The 20,503-nt window shown below is 34.8% G+C and overlaps 1 protein-coding gene across 1 annotated transcript; it reads right to left on the reverse strand.

The window, feature by feature from the left end:
* Window positions 1-1,411: 1,411 nt before the first annotated feature.
* On the reverse strand, window positions 1,412-20,140 carry LOC121410604 (serine--tRNA ligase, cytoplasmic-like). The gene is made up of 11 exons (XM_041602803.1): window positions 19,906-20,140; window positions 15,774-15,844; window positions 14,811-14,903; window positions 14,073-14,231; window positions 12,536-12,676; window positions 10,232-10,387; window positions 8,193-8,414; window positions 7,266-7,395; window positions 6,591-6,748; window positions 5,875-6,004; window positions 1,412-5,527 (listed from the first exon to the last, which is right to left on the reverse strand). The coding sequence occupies exons 1-11, from the start codon at window positions 20,039-20,041 to the stop codon at window positions 5,346-5,348; spliced, it is 1,578 nt and encodes a 525-aa protein (XP_041458737.1). The 5' UTR covers window positions 20,042-20,140; the 3' UTR covers window positions 1,412-5,345.
* Window positions 20,141-20,503: the final 363 nt, after the last annotated feature.

The following is a 20,503-nucleotide window of genomic DNA, read 5'->3' on the forward strand; positions in this document are numbered from 1 at the left end:
ATAAGTAATAATTCTCCTAAACACACACACACACAATGAAATATAGGGCCAACTTTTTTGTTCAGTATAACAAAAACAATTTGATGTGTCATTCAACAGAATTAGGGCAATTTCAACTTAGCTTGAGCTTTGCGTTTGCACTGTTCGAATAGGGCTTATATGATATATTTATTTATGTTATGTAAGAAATAAACCAAGAAGTGACTGTTCGGAGTACTTCTTCAAAGAAACAAACAAATATCAACTTTGAGCGGTCGAAAATATTGGCGAAAGCTGGATCCGCCCCTGATATAGATTCACATTTAATTCTTTCTACTACAAGAAGTCGGTTTGACTTCTGCAAAATAGTATGAACATACTCCATAAAATTTGTAATTATGAAGTTCATAATTCATACAAAAATCAAACACAACTCATCCCTGCCACCCCCCCCTCACTTTATCGTCTCCCAAAAACTGTCTATCCAACCACGACTTCTCCCCGACTGCATACAGTCAAAATGTATTCCTCAGTCATTGCTTGCTCAAGAATTATTATTACACACCTAACTTCTGATATGTTCAAATAATGACCACTGTGACCTTTGATCTTATGACTCTCAAATCTAATGAGGTCACAGTACAATAATCTTTTTATTTCTAAAATGTTTTTTTAGTTATGTTGTGAATAAGTTATAATTTCAAATTCATATTCATTTCACTTCTACAAAAAAAAATACAAAACAGATGTGGGCAATGCCCCCCCCCCTTCCATGACCAAGAAATTCAAAGGAGAAAATTAAAGAAAAGGAGAGGGAAAAAGTTGAAAAACTATTTAATTTACAAAATATATTGTCAAATTCTATCACAAAATAACCCTTTCTTATTAAAAAAAAAATGGTCACATTTTATGCTAGCTCGTTTTGCTTGCTAAAAAAATTCTGGGAAGTTTAAATTGTATGCAATGTTTGGCCCATTATGCTACTGTTGAATTATATCTAATAAAATCATACGAATAATATCCACTGAGATATATTGATAATTCAATGTCTCTGACCTTTGACCTCATGACCCCAAGATCTAATACAGATCATGTCCCTCTAATATGCATACATGAAACAAGTTGAAGTTGACCCCTTGAACAGTTATTCAATTATTGCACAAAAAAGAAGATATTTTCAGGTATATAATGACCTCTATGACCTGTGACCTCATGACCCCAAACTTTGACCTGACCATTATCCCTCCTACAGACTGGGGTAAATGAATTAAGTTTCCAGTTGATCGGTCAAATTGTTACAGAAAGAGAAAGAAAATAGGAGAGGGATGGATAGACAACCTGATAACATAATGCCTCAAGCAACCATCTACAGTAGGCAGAAGTAGAATAAATATTCTCCCTGACAGAGTAACTGAAACAAATAAATTGAAGGATGATTAATTTAATATAATACATACATCTCGCATAAAGAGACATAGGCAGACATAACAGAAATATAACATATCATGAAATTCTTCATATGTTGGAAATTAACTATTGAAAAATAGTTTACAGGAGCAATGTTGACATTTTATTAAAAATCTTATTTTTCTTTTCAAACATGGGTATACTTCAGACTTTCTCAGATAATCATATCTCACCCAGTGCATCTGACCTAGGGTCAAAAGTCATATCAAAGATTAAGCAAGACTTTTCTTCTATACTACTTTCACATTCTATGCTAATGATTTTTAGTTCAAATTGACAATCATAGTTACAAGTTTAAGAAGAATGTCGCGTTTGTTTTTGAAAAAATAAGTACATGTAGACATCAACAGAAACTGCATTGATTCAAACTAAGGACATTTATCATTACCATTGTTACTTAATCTATTTCATCCCTGTAAAATGAGTCTTTGATATTTGAAGGAGAATATACAATTAACAGTATTGTCATAGGGTCTACTGGTATAGCTAGCTCATATTGCTAAGGCATCCCTATCTGCATGGCCCATGGACATACAGACAAAAATATATAAGTAATCGTTTGGAATCAGTGACTAAACAATCTTGGGCAAAGCATCACAACCTTCCAAATGAAAATTTCCTCAGACTTACACATATTATTCTTTACATTCCTAAATATAGGCCTACAGCTCAATGGTATAATTGTTCTAAAAACCCTTTGAAAAGGTGTCTTTCCACTATCCTTTTTATAAAGAAACTTAAACAATTGAATCTCACAGACTACGGCAATTTTAAGAACACTATAGGTGTTGGTGTTCAGGGTTGAATTAGTTAGCCCATGGACGTATTAGATATTGACATATAACGCTATAATTTCTTTGATCGAACGGGATCCGCAGCCTAATGATTACGTGCATCTTAATGAGAACATTCAGGTGTTTTGACAACAGCAACTACCATGGCGTATCTTATCATTTACAAAGGCACAGCTCTCCAGGTTTTGGTTTTGTTGGCTGATGCCCTGTGTTAGAAAATGTTTTTCAATCAACATGCTTAGATTTGAAGCAGTAAAATTAAGAAGCAGATGATTTTGTGACATGAAATATGTTATTATTTGATCCGCACACTTCTGCATGCACATAATAACCTCAATAACATTAAGGGATAAACACTCTGTACAGCCATGTATCTCTGGAATATTAGGAGGAGAAACAATAGACTATCACTTTTTTGCCTCTTTTTTGAAATATGCATACATTTTCCAAATAAAACACATGGAACGAAGATTGCCAAAGGTAAACCAGAACCAAAACCACATCAATTTTTCAGGATTTAAGTGATTTATCCTCTTCTGCGCGTACAGTTTGTGCAATATCAATGTTACTTAAAGCACAATGACGGTCACATGCTAGTGAATTCATTAACTATTCAATGAGTGTACATCTCTTATAGGTCCATATTCTGCCTAATCTCCATCAGATGTGGGATTACAAAAATGATACCAATTACATCATTGATAGCCACACAACATGATATCAATCCAGGCACAAGCTTTATTTCAAGTAAGGTGTTGTTGCTGCTGTATCACCTTAACACCAACACTGAACTTGACATTGATATGTGTAATGTAAAATCTTTTCTACACACTGGGTGATCAGCCTGCTTTCATCATGCAACTGGACTATATTACATAATTTCTAGAGAACATTTACTTAATTGCACAGTATGGCTAAAATGTACAGTGAAAATAGGCAGCTGTTAATGTTCAAAAGGCCAAATGCAGATTCAAAAGCAGCTGCATATTTGGCCAAGCTCTGGACATTGTTTTTGCTAGTGCTCAGCTGGCCATTTTTCCCTCAAAAAGGGTGCAGACCCAAATGCAACTCCACCTGGCACTGCAATTTGACCCCGACACTCCACCAAATAATTTTTTTGTTTACATGTAGAGTGCCACTATAACAAAATATTGAAAGGTTCCAATGTATCTTGAGACAAGCTTGCAATGTAAACGCACCAAATAGGGAGGCCAAGTACCGCCCGACTCTGCACTATAAACAGGGTATTGGTAGTTAAAGATGATGTTATTTTGATAGTTATATCTGATTTACAATGTTGTTAAGTCAAGTCACAAGGAGAAAAAAATTAAAGACAACTATCCCTCCGCCCCCCCCAAAAAATATAGTGATTCCAGGGAATCATTACCATGCATGGTAACTGTAAGCTATAAAATTGTCTTCAGCATCAAAAGAAGCCCATGAATTTCCATACATCTTTCAATACATCCTGTCTATGATTTCCTTACTTACAATTATATATAAACTTCTTGCCATGTCAAACAGGACAGCTATAATTACAAAAAATATCTTTGACTCAAAGCCATTAACAATAGATATAACATCATCAAAGTTTCCTCAATATTATGATGTATTTCCTTCTATGGCAACATGGAGAGATTCTAACTACAATCATAAGAATTGACTAGCAATTTTGCTGAAAAAAATAATAAGCGCCCTTTCCAAGAACGAAAACAAAAGAAAAAGTCAAGAAATATGTAGTTATAAAACCTATTCAGAAAAAAAACACTGTAGAATATAGTAAGAGAGATATGGGAGAAAGAGATGGATTCAATGAATGATTTGACTTTCTTTAAAAGTGATTGCAAATTTATAGATGTCATCAAGAAGGAAATAAAGATAACATGAATACAAAGAAATAAGACATGGAAGGTCAATTGCAGTGATAAAGGTCTGAAATCTTTCTGATGACCACTGCAGAGCAGTAGAGCTCTACTTCAGGCCATGAATTCCAGATAAATTCAAGAAAAGAAGGGATAAACATACCTAGTTGTTTTCCTTTTGTATGTAAGCAGCCTCCACAACAAATCTTATTGAAAAGACTATAATGCTAGCTATGTCTAAACCTTATGCATGCCTAAAATCTAATGTAACCCAAACCAAGAAGTGTATCAAGAGTATTATCAAGTACTAAGCTCTCACCCCCAAAAAAGGCATAAAATTAGTACATTCCTTTTTAATTTGATAAGTATTTATTCATCAACAAGCTGAACTCTAACAGCTGTACCGTCATATACAAAAAAAGTCTGTTGTGTTTGAGTGCAGCATGTCTTAGGACAGTATAAGTTAACAGTATACATGAGACACACATTCCAGTGTGGACATTTGTCTAGCTGATATTTGAATTCAACTGTTTTAACTAGTGAGGAGAAGTCTTGACAGTTTTATTTTTCTGATGTGAATGTTGCAAGAAAATGGCTATGATAGTCTATGTATCCGGTCAATAGGGTACATTCTCGTAACTCTACAAGCTTCAATCAGGTTTTTAATATGTTGCTAATTGATATTTATACCTTTAAAAATGACAAGGAAGTACCTGAAAAATAGTTTCCCTTTAAGTGTTTCATCTAATTCTTGTTCTCCAAATTCATTACAGCCCACTTGAATGTGTGAACTGTCAGCATACTTAAACATTCAACGGCTTTGTCTTTGCTGCAATGGTTTGTTTATGAATTACTGAACATAAATAAAATAAAGAGAAAGTCTACCAATCAAGATTTGATCTACAGTAATGAATGAGAATAGAGGGAAAATGAGAGAGCCCATAAGAAAGATGGAACTGGGAAGTGAAACATTGGAGTGTATAAAAGAGGAGAAAATAGCAAAGAAAAAAAGCAATCTAATGCAACACATTCTTTACATGATAATACATTGAAAAAAAATCATAAAATAAACAATTTTACAACAAAGAAGAAAAGTTCATATAAGGCTATTTTAGGCAGAAAATGATGAGTTTGCAAGAAATATGTTCTGATAACATATTCATCCTAAGCTTGACATTCCCATTGCATCACAAAGAGAATAGATTAACAATGTTTGGATCCATTAGCAATCCATCTGCAGACATCATTTATCTACGGCCATTTTTTCAATTCCTTTTGCAATACCATCTTGTGTTTTTGCTGCTGCATCTCCACTCTCCTGTGATTTACCCTTCTTCTTTCCTCCTTCTTTCTGTTTCTTCTCTTTCTTAGTTTGTTGCTCATCGATTGGTGATGGTTTGGTAAACTTGATGAATTCTTTGAACTCTGAAGAAAAACATAGTTCATGTGAATTTTTTTAGTAATATTTATATTATTATTATTACTATACATATTTTAGGAAGAAAATAGCAAAAGAAATATTTCTAAGCTATTTAAGTATGTTCAGAGATAGTGGAATTTCTGAAACAGTGCCAACTAACTTCCTTATAGAATAGGGTTTCACCAATGTCTCAATGATATGAAATTCTAATTTATAAAATACAAAATGAAAAATGAGTGTGTGACATCATTTGCTCCCCCCCTTCCCTCTCCTCCAACCACCCTTCATTCTTTTCAAAACATTAAAATAGCAAGGTCTTATAGGATCAAACAAGTATCTTCTGACCACTAACCTGGAGGCATGAATTCTCGGATAGCTTCTGGAACCACGATACCAGACTCAGTTTGGTTGTTCTCTAAGATAGCACACACCACTCGTGTACTAGCACACATAGTAGCATTCAACATGTGTACATACTCTGCCTGTGAATAATACAAATTGAAGACAGATTAAATACTTAATTCAATCATCTAGCAAAAACCAACAGATCACTCAACCTGGGAAAACCAAATAATATTCAAAGATGTAGGTAGTTTAACATCAATAAATTCCTCTTGTTTTGAGGTTAGCTTGAATGACAAATGAGAAAGAAGTTCCCTTTTCCACACTGTTACTGGCAGTCATAACAGCACTTTATTTCAATTTGCCTGAAGGCTCAAAGACCTGTTTCTTTCTTTCAATGACAATTCAAAAGCAGCTGTTATAAGCTACGGAAAGTGAGTCATTTGATTGGTCCATGCCATCTTTTTTTCTAGCTTGTCAAAATAATTTTCCTGAAAAAGGTCCCATAGGTGCAAAGGACAGTATACTCTCAAGTTTTGCAACATAAGGAAAAGGGGAAATTTATATTAATTTTGTTTAAACATCTAGAGGTCTGCTTAAAAACCACAACGTGCAATTAAAAGAGAGGTATCATATTGGATCAAAGAATTTTTCTACTTTAACACTCCTCAAGACTGCACAGAGTATTATATGTGTTGAAAACAGGAATGTAATTGTCCAACTCACACTGGTGTTCATTTTCTTTGTCTGTCCATATCGTACAAGTAACCTCCTAGCTTGGTAATCAGTACAGTTTGAACATGATACAAGCTCTCTGAATGCACCTGATCCTGCAAACCATGCCTCTAAATCAAGTTTCTTCGCTGCCGCATTGTTCAGGGCTCCTGTCAATTAAATAATGTTCAAATTCACATCTATTTGATTTGTAACTTTGATAATACATTATATGACACAAAAAATGAAAATTGGTTATTCAGCATTTTTAAATATTCACACTATAAAAATTGAATGGCAATTTTTTTAAACTACAACAAATAACATATTTAACCGTCAAAAATAAGAAAATAAAGTTACAGAGAATATCAGAATGTAACTGATTTATGTGACATTTACCACAAGATCAGAAGGATTGGACAACAAATTAAGTAAAATTAGAGTTGAACAGTATTTAATGTTATCAACGAGGAATTCAACAATACTGTTTTTACAAAAAAATGTATATTTTGAATACATCATATCAGACAAATCCTTTGTTTTGAGCTGAATTCAAAATAGTTGCTTGAGGTTACTCCTCAAGCAACTATTTGAGGAGTAGCTCTAAATATAAAAACACATCTAATTTTGTGTTATTTTTTGGTGTAAATAAGTTTATTATAATTACACCAACTAGTTAAGACTAACCTGAAACTATTCCTACTATCCTGTATGGAATACCAAGAGATTGACAGAAGTCTTCTGCATTACGCATCATCTCATCAAACAGCTCCCAAGAGATGTTATCTTTCGGTGAGGCAAAGCAGAACTGTTCAATCTGTATCAAGAAATCAAGATGATATGAACAAATGAATGAATGGAAATGTACCTGAAATTGATCATTACATTATATGATATCTATTTTAACTTTTCTTCAAAAATAAAGGTACAAAACATAACTTTATGCATAATAATGAAAAAGATGTAAACAAGTAGGTAATAGTGGAAGAGGTTTGTTTTAATTTCTTCTCTTTTGTTTGAAGTAGTTGAATAAATTTCAAAAACCTTACTGCATTTTAGATAAATAATTCTATCCAAGTTACTATTACAGTACGCAAACAACCAAACACGCAATTCTGACTTTAGAATTTTTATGTTAACTAGCTGATGTTATGCTATAGCTGGAAATAACATGTCTTGTAGATTGGGTAATTTCAAGTTCGCTTTTGGTGTTGATAGCGTAAAAAGGCCGCCGAACTGAGCTCCAACACTGAGCTGGGTTCAGAAGAATGATACCAATTGTGTTATCAATAGCTCATGACGTCACGCCTCTGCTCTGTGCTGCTAAATCATCTCAAATTTACATGAGAAATTCTGAATGACGAACGTGAAATTGGAGAGAAATGCATTAAATTCTCATCGTTCAGAATACCAATGCTTTAATTTATTCAAGAATTCAAGAGAGTAGGCATTATTGTTCATCAAAATATATAAGGCTCAAATGATTTGTACTGATCTTAGCTGTAAAAGTTAATTTTAATGAGATGCTTCATCATGTTTGCCGCCTATTTGCGAGCTTGAGATTGCCAACACTAACATAATAAACATAAGGATAAACAACAAATGATCACAAACCTTTTCAAACTGATGAACTCTAAAGATGCCTCTTGTGTCTCGGCCATGTGACCCGACCTCCTGCCTGAAACAAGTTGAAAACCCTGCATACTTCTTAGGAAGGTCTGACGGTGACATCCATTCATTTCTATGGAATGCTGCAATAGGCTGCTCTGAAGTGGCTATTAAATATTTCTCTTCAATTGTGTTCTCCTCTGCCTTCTCACTGCCCTTTCCCAACACCTGTAATTCAGGAATAAAATAAATGAATTCTAATGAAAAAGATGCTAATTGAACAAAGTTTTATTGAATACACCTAAAAATAAATTTCCTAGAAGTGTTATGGTAGGTTGTATTTAACAACATTAATGAGTGATACTTCATCATTTGTGGCTGTATGCTTCATTACATATGTTTTCATTTAATTCTCATTTTTTATGGGGAGGGGGTGGGTAAGTGACAGATTTTTTGTAATCATCCATTACTATGTTAATTCAATGATATTTCAGGTGTTACATACCATTTAACATTTCTCAACTTGGCCATATCTCCTCATTAACAAGGAAGTTCACCCTGACAAAAAGTTTATTGTAAAATAGCAGACAATAATAATAAAAAATATTGACAAAGGTTTGAGACAAATACATCAAAGAATAAACAGTAATTAGAATTTTGATTATTGATTTGTGACGTCATATGCGAGCAGCTTTCCTACATCTCCTGTGGTAAAAAAAATGAATGAAATGTAATTTTCTCGGAAAATTGAAAATGGTTTTCACTGTACCTTCAGTAAATCAATAGACAAATTATTTCACACCCATTTCTTAAACACAAACAAAAATAAGTCATCACTAACCATAACAAGTGGAATGCATCTGGCCGTCTCACCTGCATCACATGATTCAACATAGCAGCAGTGCTGACTTTGAAAACTACTATAACTCCCACAAGATGTTCAGTGATACTTGGTTACTCTTAAGTCCAAGTTTCAAAAGTCAGATCAATAAACTTGCAAAGTTATGATGGTAATTCAACAGATACCCCTGTTATTGCCAAAGTTCATTGACCTTTGACCTTAATCATATGACCTAAAATGCACACAGGATTTTCAGTCCAAGTTTTATGAACTAGACCAACATACTTTTAAAGTTATGATGGTAATTCAACAAATACAACCAATTCGGCCAAAGTTCATTGACCCTAAATGACCTTTGACCTTGATTGTGTGACCTGAAACTTGCACAGGATGTTCAGTGATATTTGATTACTATTATGTGCAAGTTTCATGAATCAGATCCAAAAACTTTTAAAGTTTTGTTTGAAATTCAACAAATTGACCAAAGTTCATTGACCCTAAATGACCTTTGACCTTCATCATGTGATGTGAAACTCATGCAGGATGTTTGGTGATACTTGATTAACCTTATGTCCAAGTTTAATGAACTAGGTCCATATATTCTCTAAGTTATGATGACATTTAAAAAACTTAACCTCAAGTTAAGATTTTGATGTTGATTCCCCCAACATGTTCTAAGTTCATTGACCCAAAATGACCTTTGACCTTGGTCACGTGACATGAAACTCTAATAGGATGTTCAGTAATACTTGATTAACCTTATGGCCAAGTTTCATGAACTAGGTCCATATACTTTTTAAGTTATGATGTCATTTCAAAACTTAACCTTAGGTTAAGATTTGATGTTGATGCCGCCGCAGTCGCAAAAGCGGCGCCTATAGTCTCACTCTGCAATGCAGGTGAGACAAAAAATGGGAACTTATGCATTTTATATTACATAACATATGGGGCAGCTGCTCGTTTATGACGTCATATATACACAATTTTTTATTCTAATAACTTTCTTAATCTTTCATGGATTTCCCTCAAACCTTCACCAATATTATTCATTATTTTGCTCTGTTATTTTTACAACAATCTTTTCTCCAGCTTGAACTTCCCCTTTAACGGATGTTGTTTTTTAAAAATAGTTTCAGAAAATGCAATACTTAGGTGAAATACAATTTTTCAATAAGCCTGACAGATTTAGCTGAGGTATAAGTACCTTATACAATTCATCATCAAATTGGCTAAGTTGGGCAACCTCTTGCATGACTTCTTTGCGCATGAAGTATGGTGTATAGAGGGGAGTATATCCTCTGGAAGTTAGGATACGAAGTGCGTGTTGTTGAACAGCTAATGACAAGAACACAGCTGCTCCCTGCAACATAATGGTGAACACAACAGAATAAAAAGAAAACCTGATGGGTGAACAGAATATAAATTGCTGGACCAATAACTTTCAATAGTGCATAACAGGTATGGACTTTAAATTTTGAAAGGCATGAGGGTCTACAAGACAACTTGGAGAGGGAATATTTGGTTCTGATCATGTGAACTTCATTTAAAGAGGAAGTCTTGCACTACGAGAGATGGTACTTTAACTACTTTGTCAGCTGGAATGAAATCAAGTTCAAAATACGATCTTAAATCACTTAAGATACATTTGCAGTTTATTTCAGCAAAATTGATCCAGGGATGGCTGAAATATAAAAAAGAACCAATCTTTGTCTCTCTTGAAAGTGGCATCGCCCACTTGAGTTAAGATAACATCATGCATGTAATGCAATAAAAACTTGGTAGCAAGACTTTTGTTACCATCACAAATATCAAATTTTTTTACCAATAATATGTATATATCAAGCTATTTTTACCTCTGCCTTTGCCCAGATTTACTCCCCAATATTCATTTGATTGATCACCTGAGTTTTGACCATATCTAGCAATAAGGAATAGCTGTATTTTGGCTTCAATCTACAAAACTTTGTTTTTACTCTCAATCAGACTTTGTCTTCCCCAAAGACGGTAAGACTGAGACTTTGAATGATGACGTCATGATGGCGGTCAAAACACACTTGTTCCGATGCCAGATATGGCTGAAATTCAGATGATTGACTACATGTAATTAGACATTGGATATTAATTCTGGGCACAGAGCTAAATCATTTCCTTAAGATGGGCATTTTGGCTGGTTGCTGAAACATATTATCTGTAGTTATTCCATTTGCCCACAAAGACTTCTGCAATGCCAAGTGATTTTGGAAATAAAACAATGTGCACTGAGCATTGTCACCAGATGTCCAAACGAGCCTTTTTAGAATAATTATCAAAAACTCTGTCCAAGAAATTTCAAGGGGTCATAAACACAATGTAACTGAATAAAACAGAGTGTAACAATTCATTATATTGCCACCGCTTTGTATTACCGTAAGTAACGGTGTATTAACCGCACCCGTGTATTAACCGCACCCCCAACTTTGGACTAAAAAAAAAAAAAAAAATCTTACATTTACATGCATATTTGAGGTACGAAGAAACAAAATCTAAGATTTTAAGATTTCAAAGTATCCAAAGAGATTACCGGTATGCGGAAATCTGCTGTTCTTTATCAATTCATCTACAAATGTTAGAAAGAAAGAACAATCCCGACAATATTGGCAACTTACACACTCACTCACCTCACAGTCACAGTGTACACGCACACACACAGCACTGCTATTACATTGCAAACTACGATACAGTACCAGTCATGCCAGTACATCAAATTATGATGTGTCTTTCCCAGCGTAGGAGGAAGAAACATTCACATTTCTTGCATCACAACCTCACTACCATTTTCAGAAATTTAATGTCTTAGCATGAATTTTGGATATGGGAATACAGGAAGGTTCAAGAAACAAAGAAATTGACATTTTTTCCAGTTGTTTTTTACGGCTTCATGCCGTCTCCCTCGTGCGTGGTTTATATGGTATCTTATGAAAAGCAAACAGGAAGGAAAAAAAAGCTGGCGCGAAACGGGACTTTGAATAGCGCCAGCTTAAGTCGCACTACAACCACATTACAACGCAATCTCTAAGCTCACTCAACTCTCGCTCATTGGTGACAAAATATTACCGAGTATGCTTGGTGTCTCTTTTAAATTAGCCAGGGAACTTCACTACTTTGAATCGAGAATAAAGTCAAAATTAGTGTCATGAAGGTGGGTGCGTTTGTTATGGACAACATTTAATTAAGATCGTAATAATCGCTTCCCATTACCCGCGGCTCATACCCCTCTAAACGACATTGCCTGGGCGGCTACGCCCGGCCACTCGATGTGTTGTGAACTGGCAGACATCGTACATGTACGGGAAGGGTTACGGCGGGCCGGCTCAGACCCGTCACCGTGTATAAACCGCACCCCCGACTTTTGCTTCTATCCCGCCGAGAAAAAGGTGCGGTTAATACACCGTTACTTACGGTAAGCACTATACAAACACAGCACACTATCATTATCATCGATAATTTACAGAAAAGATATTGTTTTTACCTTGAGGAAGTACCCCCTGTTACCAGCAACCACTGTCCCCCTCTCTGCTTCTATGCCATCAATCATGTGAATAAGATCAACATGGGAGTATTGCTTGCGAAGTGAACAGTCGCCAAACGTCCTCTCAATAGTATTCTCATCCTGAAACAAACAATAACATGGAAATTCCTTATCATTCTAATAAACATTTATCTACGTATACAGTATCTGATGAATACTAGACAAATGATATTTGTAATGATGTGTGTGTATATAGTGCAACATATATCTTGTATCCATTAGGGCTGTTATCGTTGAGAAAATTATTGCGATGTCACATACTCGCGTTGGTCAAAATTTGTATCTGGCACTGTACCAAGAACGCTTTAAAATCTGCAATCATCTGATGTAAAGGACTACATAACATCTTTTAACAAACATATTTAGCATAAATACATCTTCACCTTTCACACGATTAGCATTATTTTAGGGTTGGATGAAGTTTTATCAATAATATTTGGGGCTTTTTGGAAATCGTTCTAAGCAGTCAATGTCTTTTGCCTATCTGCCATTTTGATATCGTGCTGTACATCTTCGAATGTAGAGGGCAGCAACACACAGCTAGGCTGTGTGCTAGCTGCCTTCTTCGTTAGTTGGTACTTTGCTCAAATTGAGCTTGCGCTTGTGATGTTTTCGATTCGATTGAATGGAGTCGAATGCAGTGACGATGTTGGATTGTCACAATCTCACCCCCACTTCGCTATATTAATAGCAAAGAGGGGTAAGATTGTGTTTTGTGGCTGGTATTTTGTAATCATATTTTGTTGAGATTTTGGAGTAATTTCTGTTGCTGTTCTGCGCAGTTTGAGGAAAAATATGTTTTCCGTGATTTTCTGTTTAAAAAGCCACTTTCAAAGGGCTGTTTCCGTGAATTCTATGAAATCGCAGAAAATCAGTGTCCCTGCATAATAGCGGTATTATCAACAATGTGAGGAAGGTCATCGATATCGCTAAGTAGTAATAAACAAGCGATTATCGACAGGATTAGTGATAAAGACGTTATTGATAACAGCCCTAATATCCATGCAATAATTGCATGTATTACTATTGACATAAAAAAGTACAATGGTTATGATGGGCAATTAAAAATAAGTCTCACTATTAATTCATTGCTGATATATTATGTTAATTCACTTTCCCCATTTGATTCATTTGGCTGGCTTTTGCCCTTATCATTTTCTCACCCCACTGGAATTTTTTTATCATTTACTAAGTAAGCATGAACTATGAACAACATTTCAAAGTATATCAGGTAATATCTTTAATGTTCAAACAGATTTGTTTTACAATTCTTTAAATAATGACAGATTACAACCTAGTTTTAAGACTCTTATGAGACTTTTTATCAATTCAAAGGTTGAGTGTAAATATGCCACAGAAATTATGCTTTTGTTAATAACAAGAATTATGAAACAGAGCACTGGTGTGGTGTGACTGTTAAAAAAAACATATCTGAAACATGCAGAGGCATCAATAAGTGAGAGAAAACGATGAATACCTCATCATTGCTGACACGCACAGATTCATGAAGCATATTGCCGATGTCCCACAGACTGGCTTTCCTCTTAGCTTCACATTCGCTCCTCTCATTGTCATTCTTGACAATACCATCATCAACAAGCTGTCTAACCTTCTTCAGCTGTGCTACAGAAAGTGACTGATTCAAAGAAAAATAAATTAACATACAGATTATTGACACAGACTTCCTCTAAGCATCACATTTCTCTGTAAGTTGACATACATGTAAGATATGACAACATCATCATCATCATCTTAGCTTTCTTCAAATGTGCTACAGTAACAGATTTAAAGTTTACTTCTCAAAAAATGTACTCTGATAAATTTGTATATGTACATGAACATTTTAACCAACTGATAAATTCAATATAAAAATGATATTCTGCCAAGTCTACATTCTGCACAGAGACTTTGAAGGACTTTTGTTAATTTTCATGAGATTATATTGTAACATTGCTTTTGAAATCTGAAATACATATCAAACCTTTAATGATTTTTCTTGAAGGGATAATGCTTCCAATTCATATTGTTCAAATAAAATTCATTAACATGATAATATGGCAGACACAATGCCAGTCATATGTCAAAAGTGCATAATTGAAAAAATGTCAAGTGAAAAATACAATTCACATGGTAAGATATGTACCTGAATCAAATTCAATGAGCTTTCATATCATTTTCTCAGATCCCTAGCTTAAAATCTACTTTGAATACTAACATGTGATTCTAATATCTCCCGAGTGAGGTCATCTAGTTGGGCAGAAATTGCCTCAGGTACTGGTTGACTCTCATCTCCCACTGGCTCCTTTTTCTGTAAAAGTTTACACATATTGATGATGTTAAATATTTTCAAATATCACACTAAATATTCTTGACATATATTGTTCAGAAGCTACACTTGTTCTTTAAAAAAAGTGACAGCCAATACAATAAGCGTAATCTTTTTTTAAGCAGCATCAATATCTACTTCAGATTATTCAAGGATTATTTTCTTATTTTCCTTTCTCCAAAGAAAACTTGTAGATATTTTCCATTTATGTCATGCAGCTAACAACAATGAGAGCATCCTGCAACAATGACTTTTTAAGTAATGAGAGAAAAAAGAATAAAGAATAAAACATGAAAGCAAACAAGAAAGAAGATTTAAGTGTACATTTCCACTCACCAAATGGTCTACATTCATTTAGTCTAATGCCATTCCGTCCATCAACATATCGTCTAACAACCATTTGGTCCAATCATCATTTCATTTATGATCATTTCGTCTCATAACCAGATGGTCTAATATCCATTTCATTTTCATCCATTTTGCACAATTTAACACTTAGTCCAATTAGACCAAATGGTATATGGACTAAATGGCCATTGGACCAACTGGTAATTAGACGGAATGGCATTAGACTAAATGAAAGTAATCCATGTGGTGAGTGGACGAACTGATAGTAGAAGAGTTGGCAATTGGACGAATTGGCATTAGACAATTGGAAGTAAACCAGTGTGCACTACCCTTATCTATTTTTTTTTCAACTATCTTTAAAACTTCATAACTTTGAATCATCCTACTGACTCTGGCTAATTGGTGATAATTCTAGAAAGAGATATTAGTAAAAATACAACTGCTAAATATAAGATGGGAATGAGGAAACTTATTTTGATGAAACATTATTTCTCTCCTCCTTACCTTCATTTTTTCTCCAATCATTTTGCTGCACAGGTTTTTCAACTTGTTCAGATTGTCTGCTTGATAGCGTACTGTGGTATAACAAAGAAAATGGAGGATAGAAAGAGTAAAATTATTGCACCATTTCCACCCTGTCCCTTTCATATTCCTTCAAAAAAGATTCTACAATAACTGCCTTTTTTTTAAAGCTGTGTACACCAATATAGTTGAGTGGCCAGGAAAATAGATCCTACTTGTACTTTTATATGAAAATACAATTTTGAATTATGTGCTGTAGGCTGAAAGAATTGTTTATTGTGCTGAAAGAACTGTAAGTGCATGCCACTCATCCAATGTACAAGATGATGATAAAACCTTGTTATCACAGTTTAGTAACCCCTAAACTATGTGCTGAAATAAGTTAGCAATGTTTGGACTATTCGTTTCATTTCTCTTGATCTAGAGGTTACATGCTTGTTTTTTTTCCCATTCTAATTTTAAAAAAGTTTGTACTCCCACTGCTCTTCACTTTTGACTTACCATCAATTTGAGGCCTCACAATATATCTTTTTTTCTTGTTACAATTATTATTCATAAAAGATTACATTTTACAGTGTGTTATATGTTGCACAGGCTCAACAGAAATAAGGTGGTTGAAGACTGGTGGTGCAATTTTACTGCTAGTTTTGCATTTTCAAATATTCAAATTCATAATTTATTTTTGCATCCCTACAAAACAAGACAAAATACACCAAGAATCAAATTAAAGGATTCCTGAATAAAACATAATTATTGTAAAATTCATACAAAATAACAAAATACATAAAGTATGCATATTGTATTTGTAGAGTTTATTGCTGGACATGACCCATCACAAAAATTCATGAATCAAAGATTGTTTTTAATGAAAAAAAAATCAGCATCAAGCCTGTCTACCTAACTTGCATTAGACAGACAGGTTGCATTAGATAGGATGGATTCTGAGCTTAATTTCAATGATGAATCTGGTCTGGTAGGGGGTCCTAAAGCTATGCAGGTCCTACAGCTACGCACAACTCGTTGCAAATGCTATTTCAATGGCAAAATGCACACTTTCTACAGGAACTGTGGCTGCTGTGTGAAGAACAGTTCCTTCCCTAAAGAGTCTAAACTCTTTTTTCAGTTTTTTGAGTTATATTTACTTCCTACAATATGAACATATTTTAGAAATTGAGCCTGAGGCACACAAAATACAATTTCTTTGCATGAGAAACTGAGTGAGTAGCTTTATAGGCTAAACTTTAGGGCCCCCTTCAAAATCCAACAAAAAAAAATCTAGTCAGACAAGAGCCTGATTGAAAAACTCAGTGCGATTTATCTTCATATCAAAAACACTACAAGGGAAAGACTAGGCACGAAAACAATTTCACACGTATATTGATGCAAAGCGTTATGTGAAGTTGGCAAAGTGTCCAATTTTTTTACTGTTAAGACTTTGGTGAGCGTTAATTGACAAACGAACTGTAGCAATTGCGGGGCTTCGTTCAAGGTACATAGAATTTTCTATATTTTTTGTTTATTTTGTCATCGCTTTGAATAATTTCCAAATAGTATTATCGTCAGCAAAAAAAATATATAAAGTATGTTTTTTAAGTTATTGCATTTATTGGTGTCTCTATTTCATCAAACAATCATTGCAATTGCACATACAATGAATCAAGAATCTAGTTTAAAAAATATCGACAAGCTGAATTATGGTTGTGAATTGTATTAGCACCACCAACGCCCTTCCATTTATTTCCATGGAAGCAATTTTCCAGGCCAAGGTTAGCGATTTTGCTCTTTTTTTATATGCTTTTTACATAAAAAAATATCTGTAAAATTGAATAATGCTTTTCACCAGAAAAAGCCCTGGTGAGTAGCGGAATCAGTTTCGGCTAACATTACTCGCGTTTTAAAGCAATGTTAACCGACAACTCTAAAATCCGTAGCGTAAACATGTTTGTAGCGCGAGGGTAGTATAGTAATATTACTAACCTTGCAATATGTGTGAGTGACACATATCATGCATAGTAGAGTATGAGTTATGAGTATAAATGCCAAAACCTCATACTTTTACAACCATTGAATTGTATTAGCGCCACCAACGCCCTTCCATTTATTTCCATGGAAGAGACATGGAAGCAATTTTCCAGGCCGAGGTTAGCAATTTTGCTCTTTTTTTATATATGCTTTTTACATAAAAAAATATCTGTAAAATTGAATAACGCTTTTCACCAGAAAAAACCCTGGTGAGTAGCGGAATGAGTTTCGGCTAACATTATTCGAGTTATGAAGCGATGTTAACCGACAACTCTAAAATCCGTAGCGTTAACACATTTGTAGCGCTAGGTTAGTATAGTATTACTAACCTTGCCATATGTGTGAGTGACACATATCATGCATAGTAGAGTATATAAAATGAGTTATGAGTATAAATGCCAAAACCTCATACTTTTACACCATAAATGACTGTATACTTAAACATGTATCTCAACATTCATATCTTGGAGTAACACTAGCCGACAATCTGAAGTGGTCACCCCAGATTAACAAAGCTGTGAGGAATGCAAACTCTGTCCTTGCTTTACTCAGAAGGAACCTAAGTTTCTGCCCAGAGAACTGCAAGCGCACAGCATACATTGCACTAGTCAGATCTATCTTGGCACAAATAACAACTGTCCATTTTTTATGAATTCTTGTTGAAAAATAACAACGAGAGCGTAGAAATGTCGGAAATGAAGTTCTATCTCATGTACATGATTTAGGAATTAAAGGGCTAGATCTTTTAGAAGGAAAGTAGAATTCTCGGGGGTGAAAGTTTCAGGTTTTGGTTTCCGTCGTGTGGGTCAATGAGAGGGAAGACCTGGCTTCGAATTATGAGAGTAACCTTACGTTAGTAAATGATTTTTACTCTCTAGAAGCCGCCTGGCTAGTGAGTTTACCTGTAGATTCCCGGCCCCACACAGGCAGCTGGTTGCAGTGAACAAGTGTCTAGATCCAGAGTAGACAGGAATAACCGTCGTTTCTGGGGATTTATTCAACAATTTCTGACATTTTACTACAATCCCCATTTACCGACGGCAATGTGTCAGTACGAGCCTTCATGTGTAATCTGGTCCGACAATTCGGCGGACGGGTTTTGTCCAGATTTGTTACTTCTTTTAGATTCTAAATGACATTATATTATCTTGGACGAAGGTCCACTATTTTCGTTAGACTCTAATCTTTCTATTGATATTATAAACATTTTATAATATTTTGAAAATATACGTTACCGATGAGTTATTCCCCGGGTTATTCCTTATTTTTTGACTTTCTGCCGGAGAGGAAAATATGGCAACCGTCAACGAGTTGTGCTTTTATCAAGGCTTTCCGATTAAATTTTCGATATCTTGGCCAATCAATGCGAGCGACAAGTTCCGAACGCACGCACATCAATATGTCCAAGCGCAGCGCAAAGCAGCGGCACAAATCGCGATAGGTAGCGACTGGTAAATACGTCTGTAATGATGATGACGTCATCCAAGATGGCAACTTACCTTGACCAACGAAAGGATCGAAGATGACGATGTTTCGATCATCATTTCAAAAGAATTAGCGGTAACTGAGGTCTAAGGTACGATATTTCTGAATTTTAAACATTTTTTCGTAAATATGGATGTGATTTCTTTTTCATAATATGACATTTTATGTACAAAAAAACGATCGGAAAATCGGGTTCCCGCTGTTCGATCTAACGTTACTGCTAAAATACGTTGTCTGTACGTACGGGCCTCCAAGCTTTTCAGTCTATGTATTGGTGAGTGAGCCAACGCAGTTCAGCGGAACAACCAAAATACAGAGACTGAAGCTTTTGGTCTAGATCCAGAGTAACTAGTCAATCTGTTCAAATATTAAAATTGTCATGACTCATTACTAGTTTTTGATGTTTGAAAACAAAGCGAGTAGCTTTTGGTCCTCATCATACAACACCTGTACACAACCAACGTACTAAAGCTGGAGATTTGGCTCATGTGATATTCTAATACACATATCAAGGACACGTGTTATTACCAGTTTACATACACACATAAGAAATTGTACGTGCCGGTAATGGAAACGGCATCAGAAGTTGTCGGTGGCAGTTACTCACATTTTCGCCATTCTGTGTCAGCTTCCACAACTTTATCGACCAGTGTCGCATCTTTAAATCGTTTTGCCTGGCTTTCCTTGATCTTCTCAGGATTCCCACCTTTGTCTGCACGGAAAAGTTCCAGATCCAAGACCATTTTGAGATTTTAGACTTAATTTTGATCACAGAAGATGGGCAGGGCAGGGCCAAATCCAGCACATACAGTGTACACGTTTTACACTTACTGTAATTTAGTCTTGATGACAAAAATTTACGATGTTTATTTGCAAACATTTAGTAAAACATCATTTTTTTTCGTAATTAGACGTACATTTTCCCAAATAAATTGAATTCAAAACTTATTGCGAATCAACAAATTTGTTTGTTTTTTTCATTTTAGCGTTTGTTAATATTTGAACCCCCTTTCAATAGTCTTTGTAGCCTTTTTTAAAGACTATCACTTGTCACACTTCTTGATTTGCAGAAGATTGCATCATGTTCGAATCCCCGTTATGAATCGGAATATATGAACTGAAATTACTGCTTTCAGAGAAAAAAAAACTGATAATGCAATTCACTGATACGTCTATCTTTTCTTGAAATTTATAGGCGGCTTAAT

The sequence above is a fragment of the Lytechinus variegatus genome, chromosome 3, assembly GCF_018143015.1.
Source record: "Lytechinus variegatus isolate NC3 chromosome 3, Lvar_3.0, whole genome shotgun sequence".
NCBI classification, from domain to species: Eukaryota; Metazoa; Echinodermata; class Echinoidea; order Temnopleuroida; family Toxopneustidae; genus Lytechinus; species Lytechinus variegatus.

Excerpts from the sequence above, each read along its gene's own strand:
- LOC121410604 (XM_041602803.1), bottom strand. The coding sequence starts at position 20,041 with ATGGTCTTGGATCTGGAACTTTTCCGTGCAGACAAAGGTGGGAATCCT. Across the intron at positions 6,749-7,265 it reads GATAGTAGGAATAGTTTCAG|GAGCCCTGAACAATGCGGCA; the intron begins GTTAGTCTTAAC and ends TTTAATTGACAG. Across the intron at positions 6,005-6,590 it reads CAAAGAAAATGAACACCAGT|GCAGAGTATGTACACATGTT; the intron begins GTGAGTTGGACA and ends TATTATTCACAG.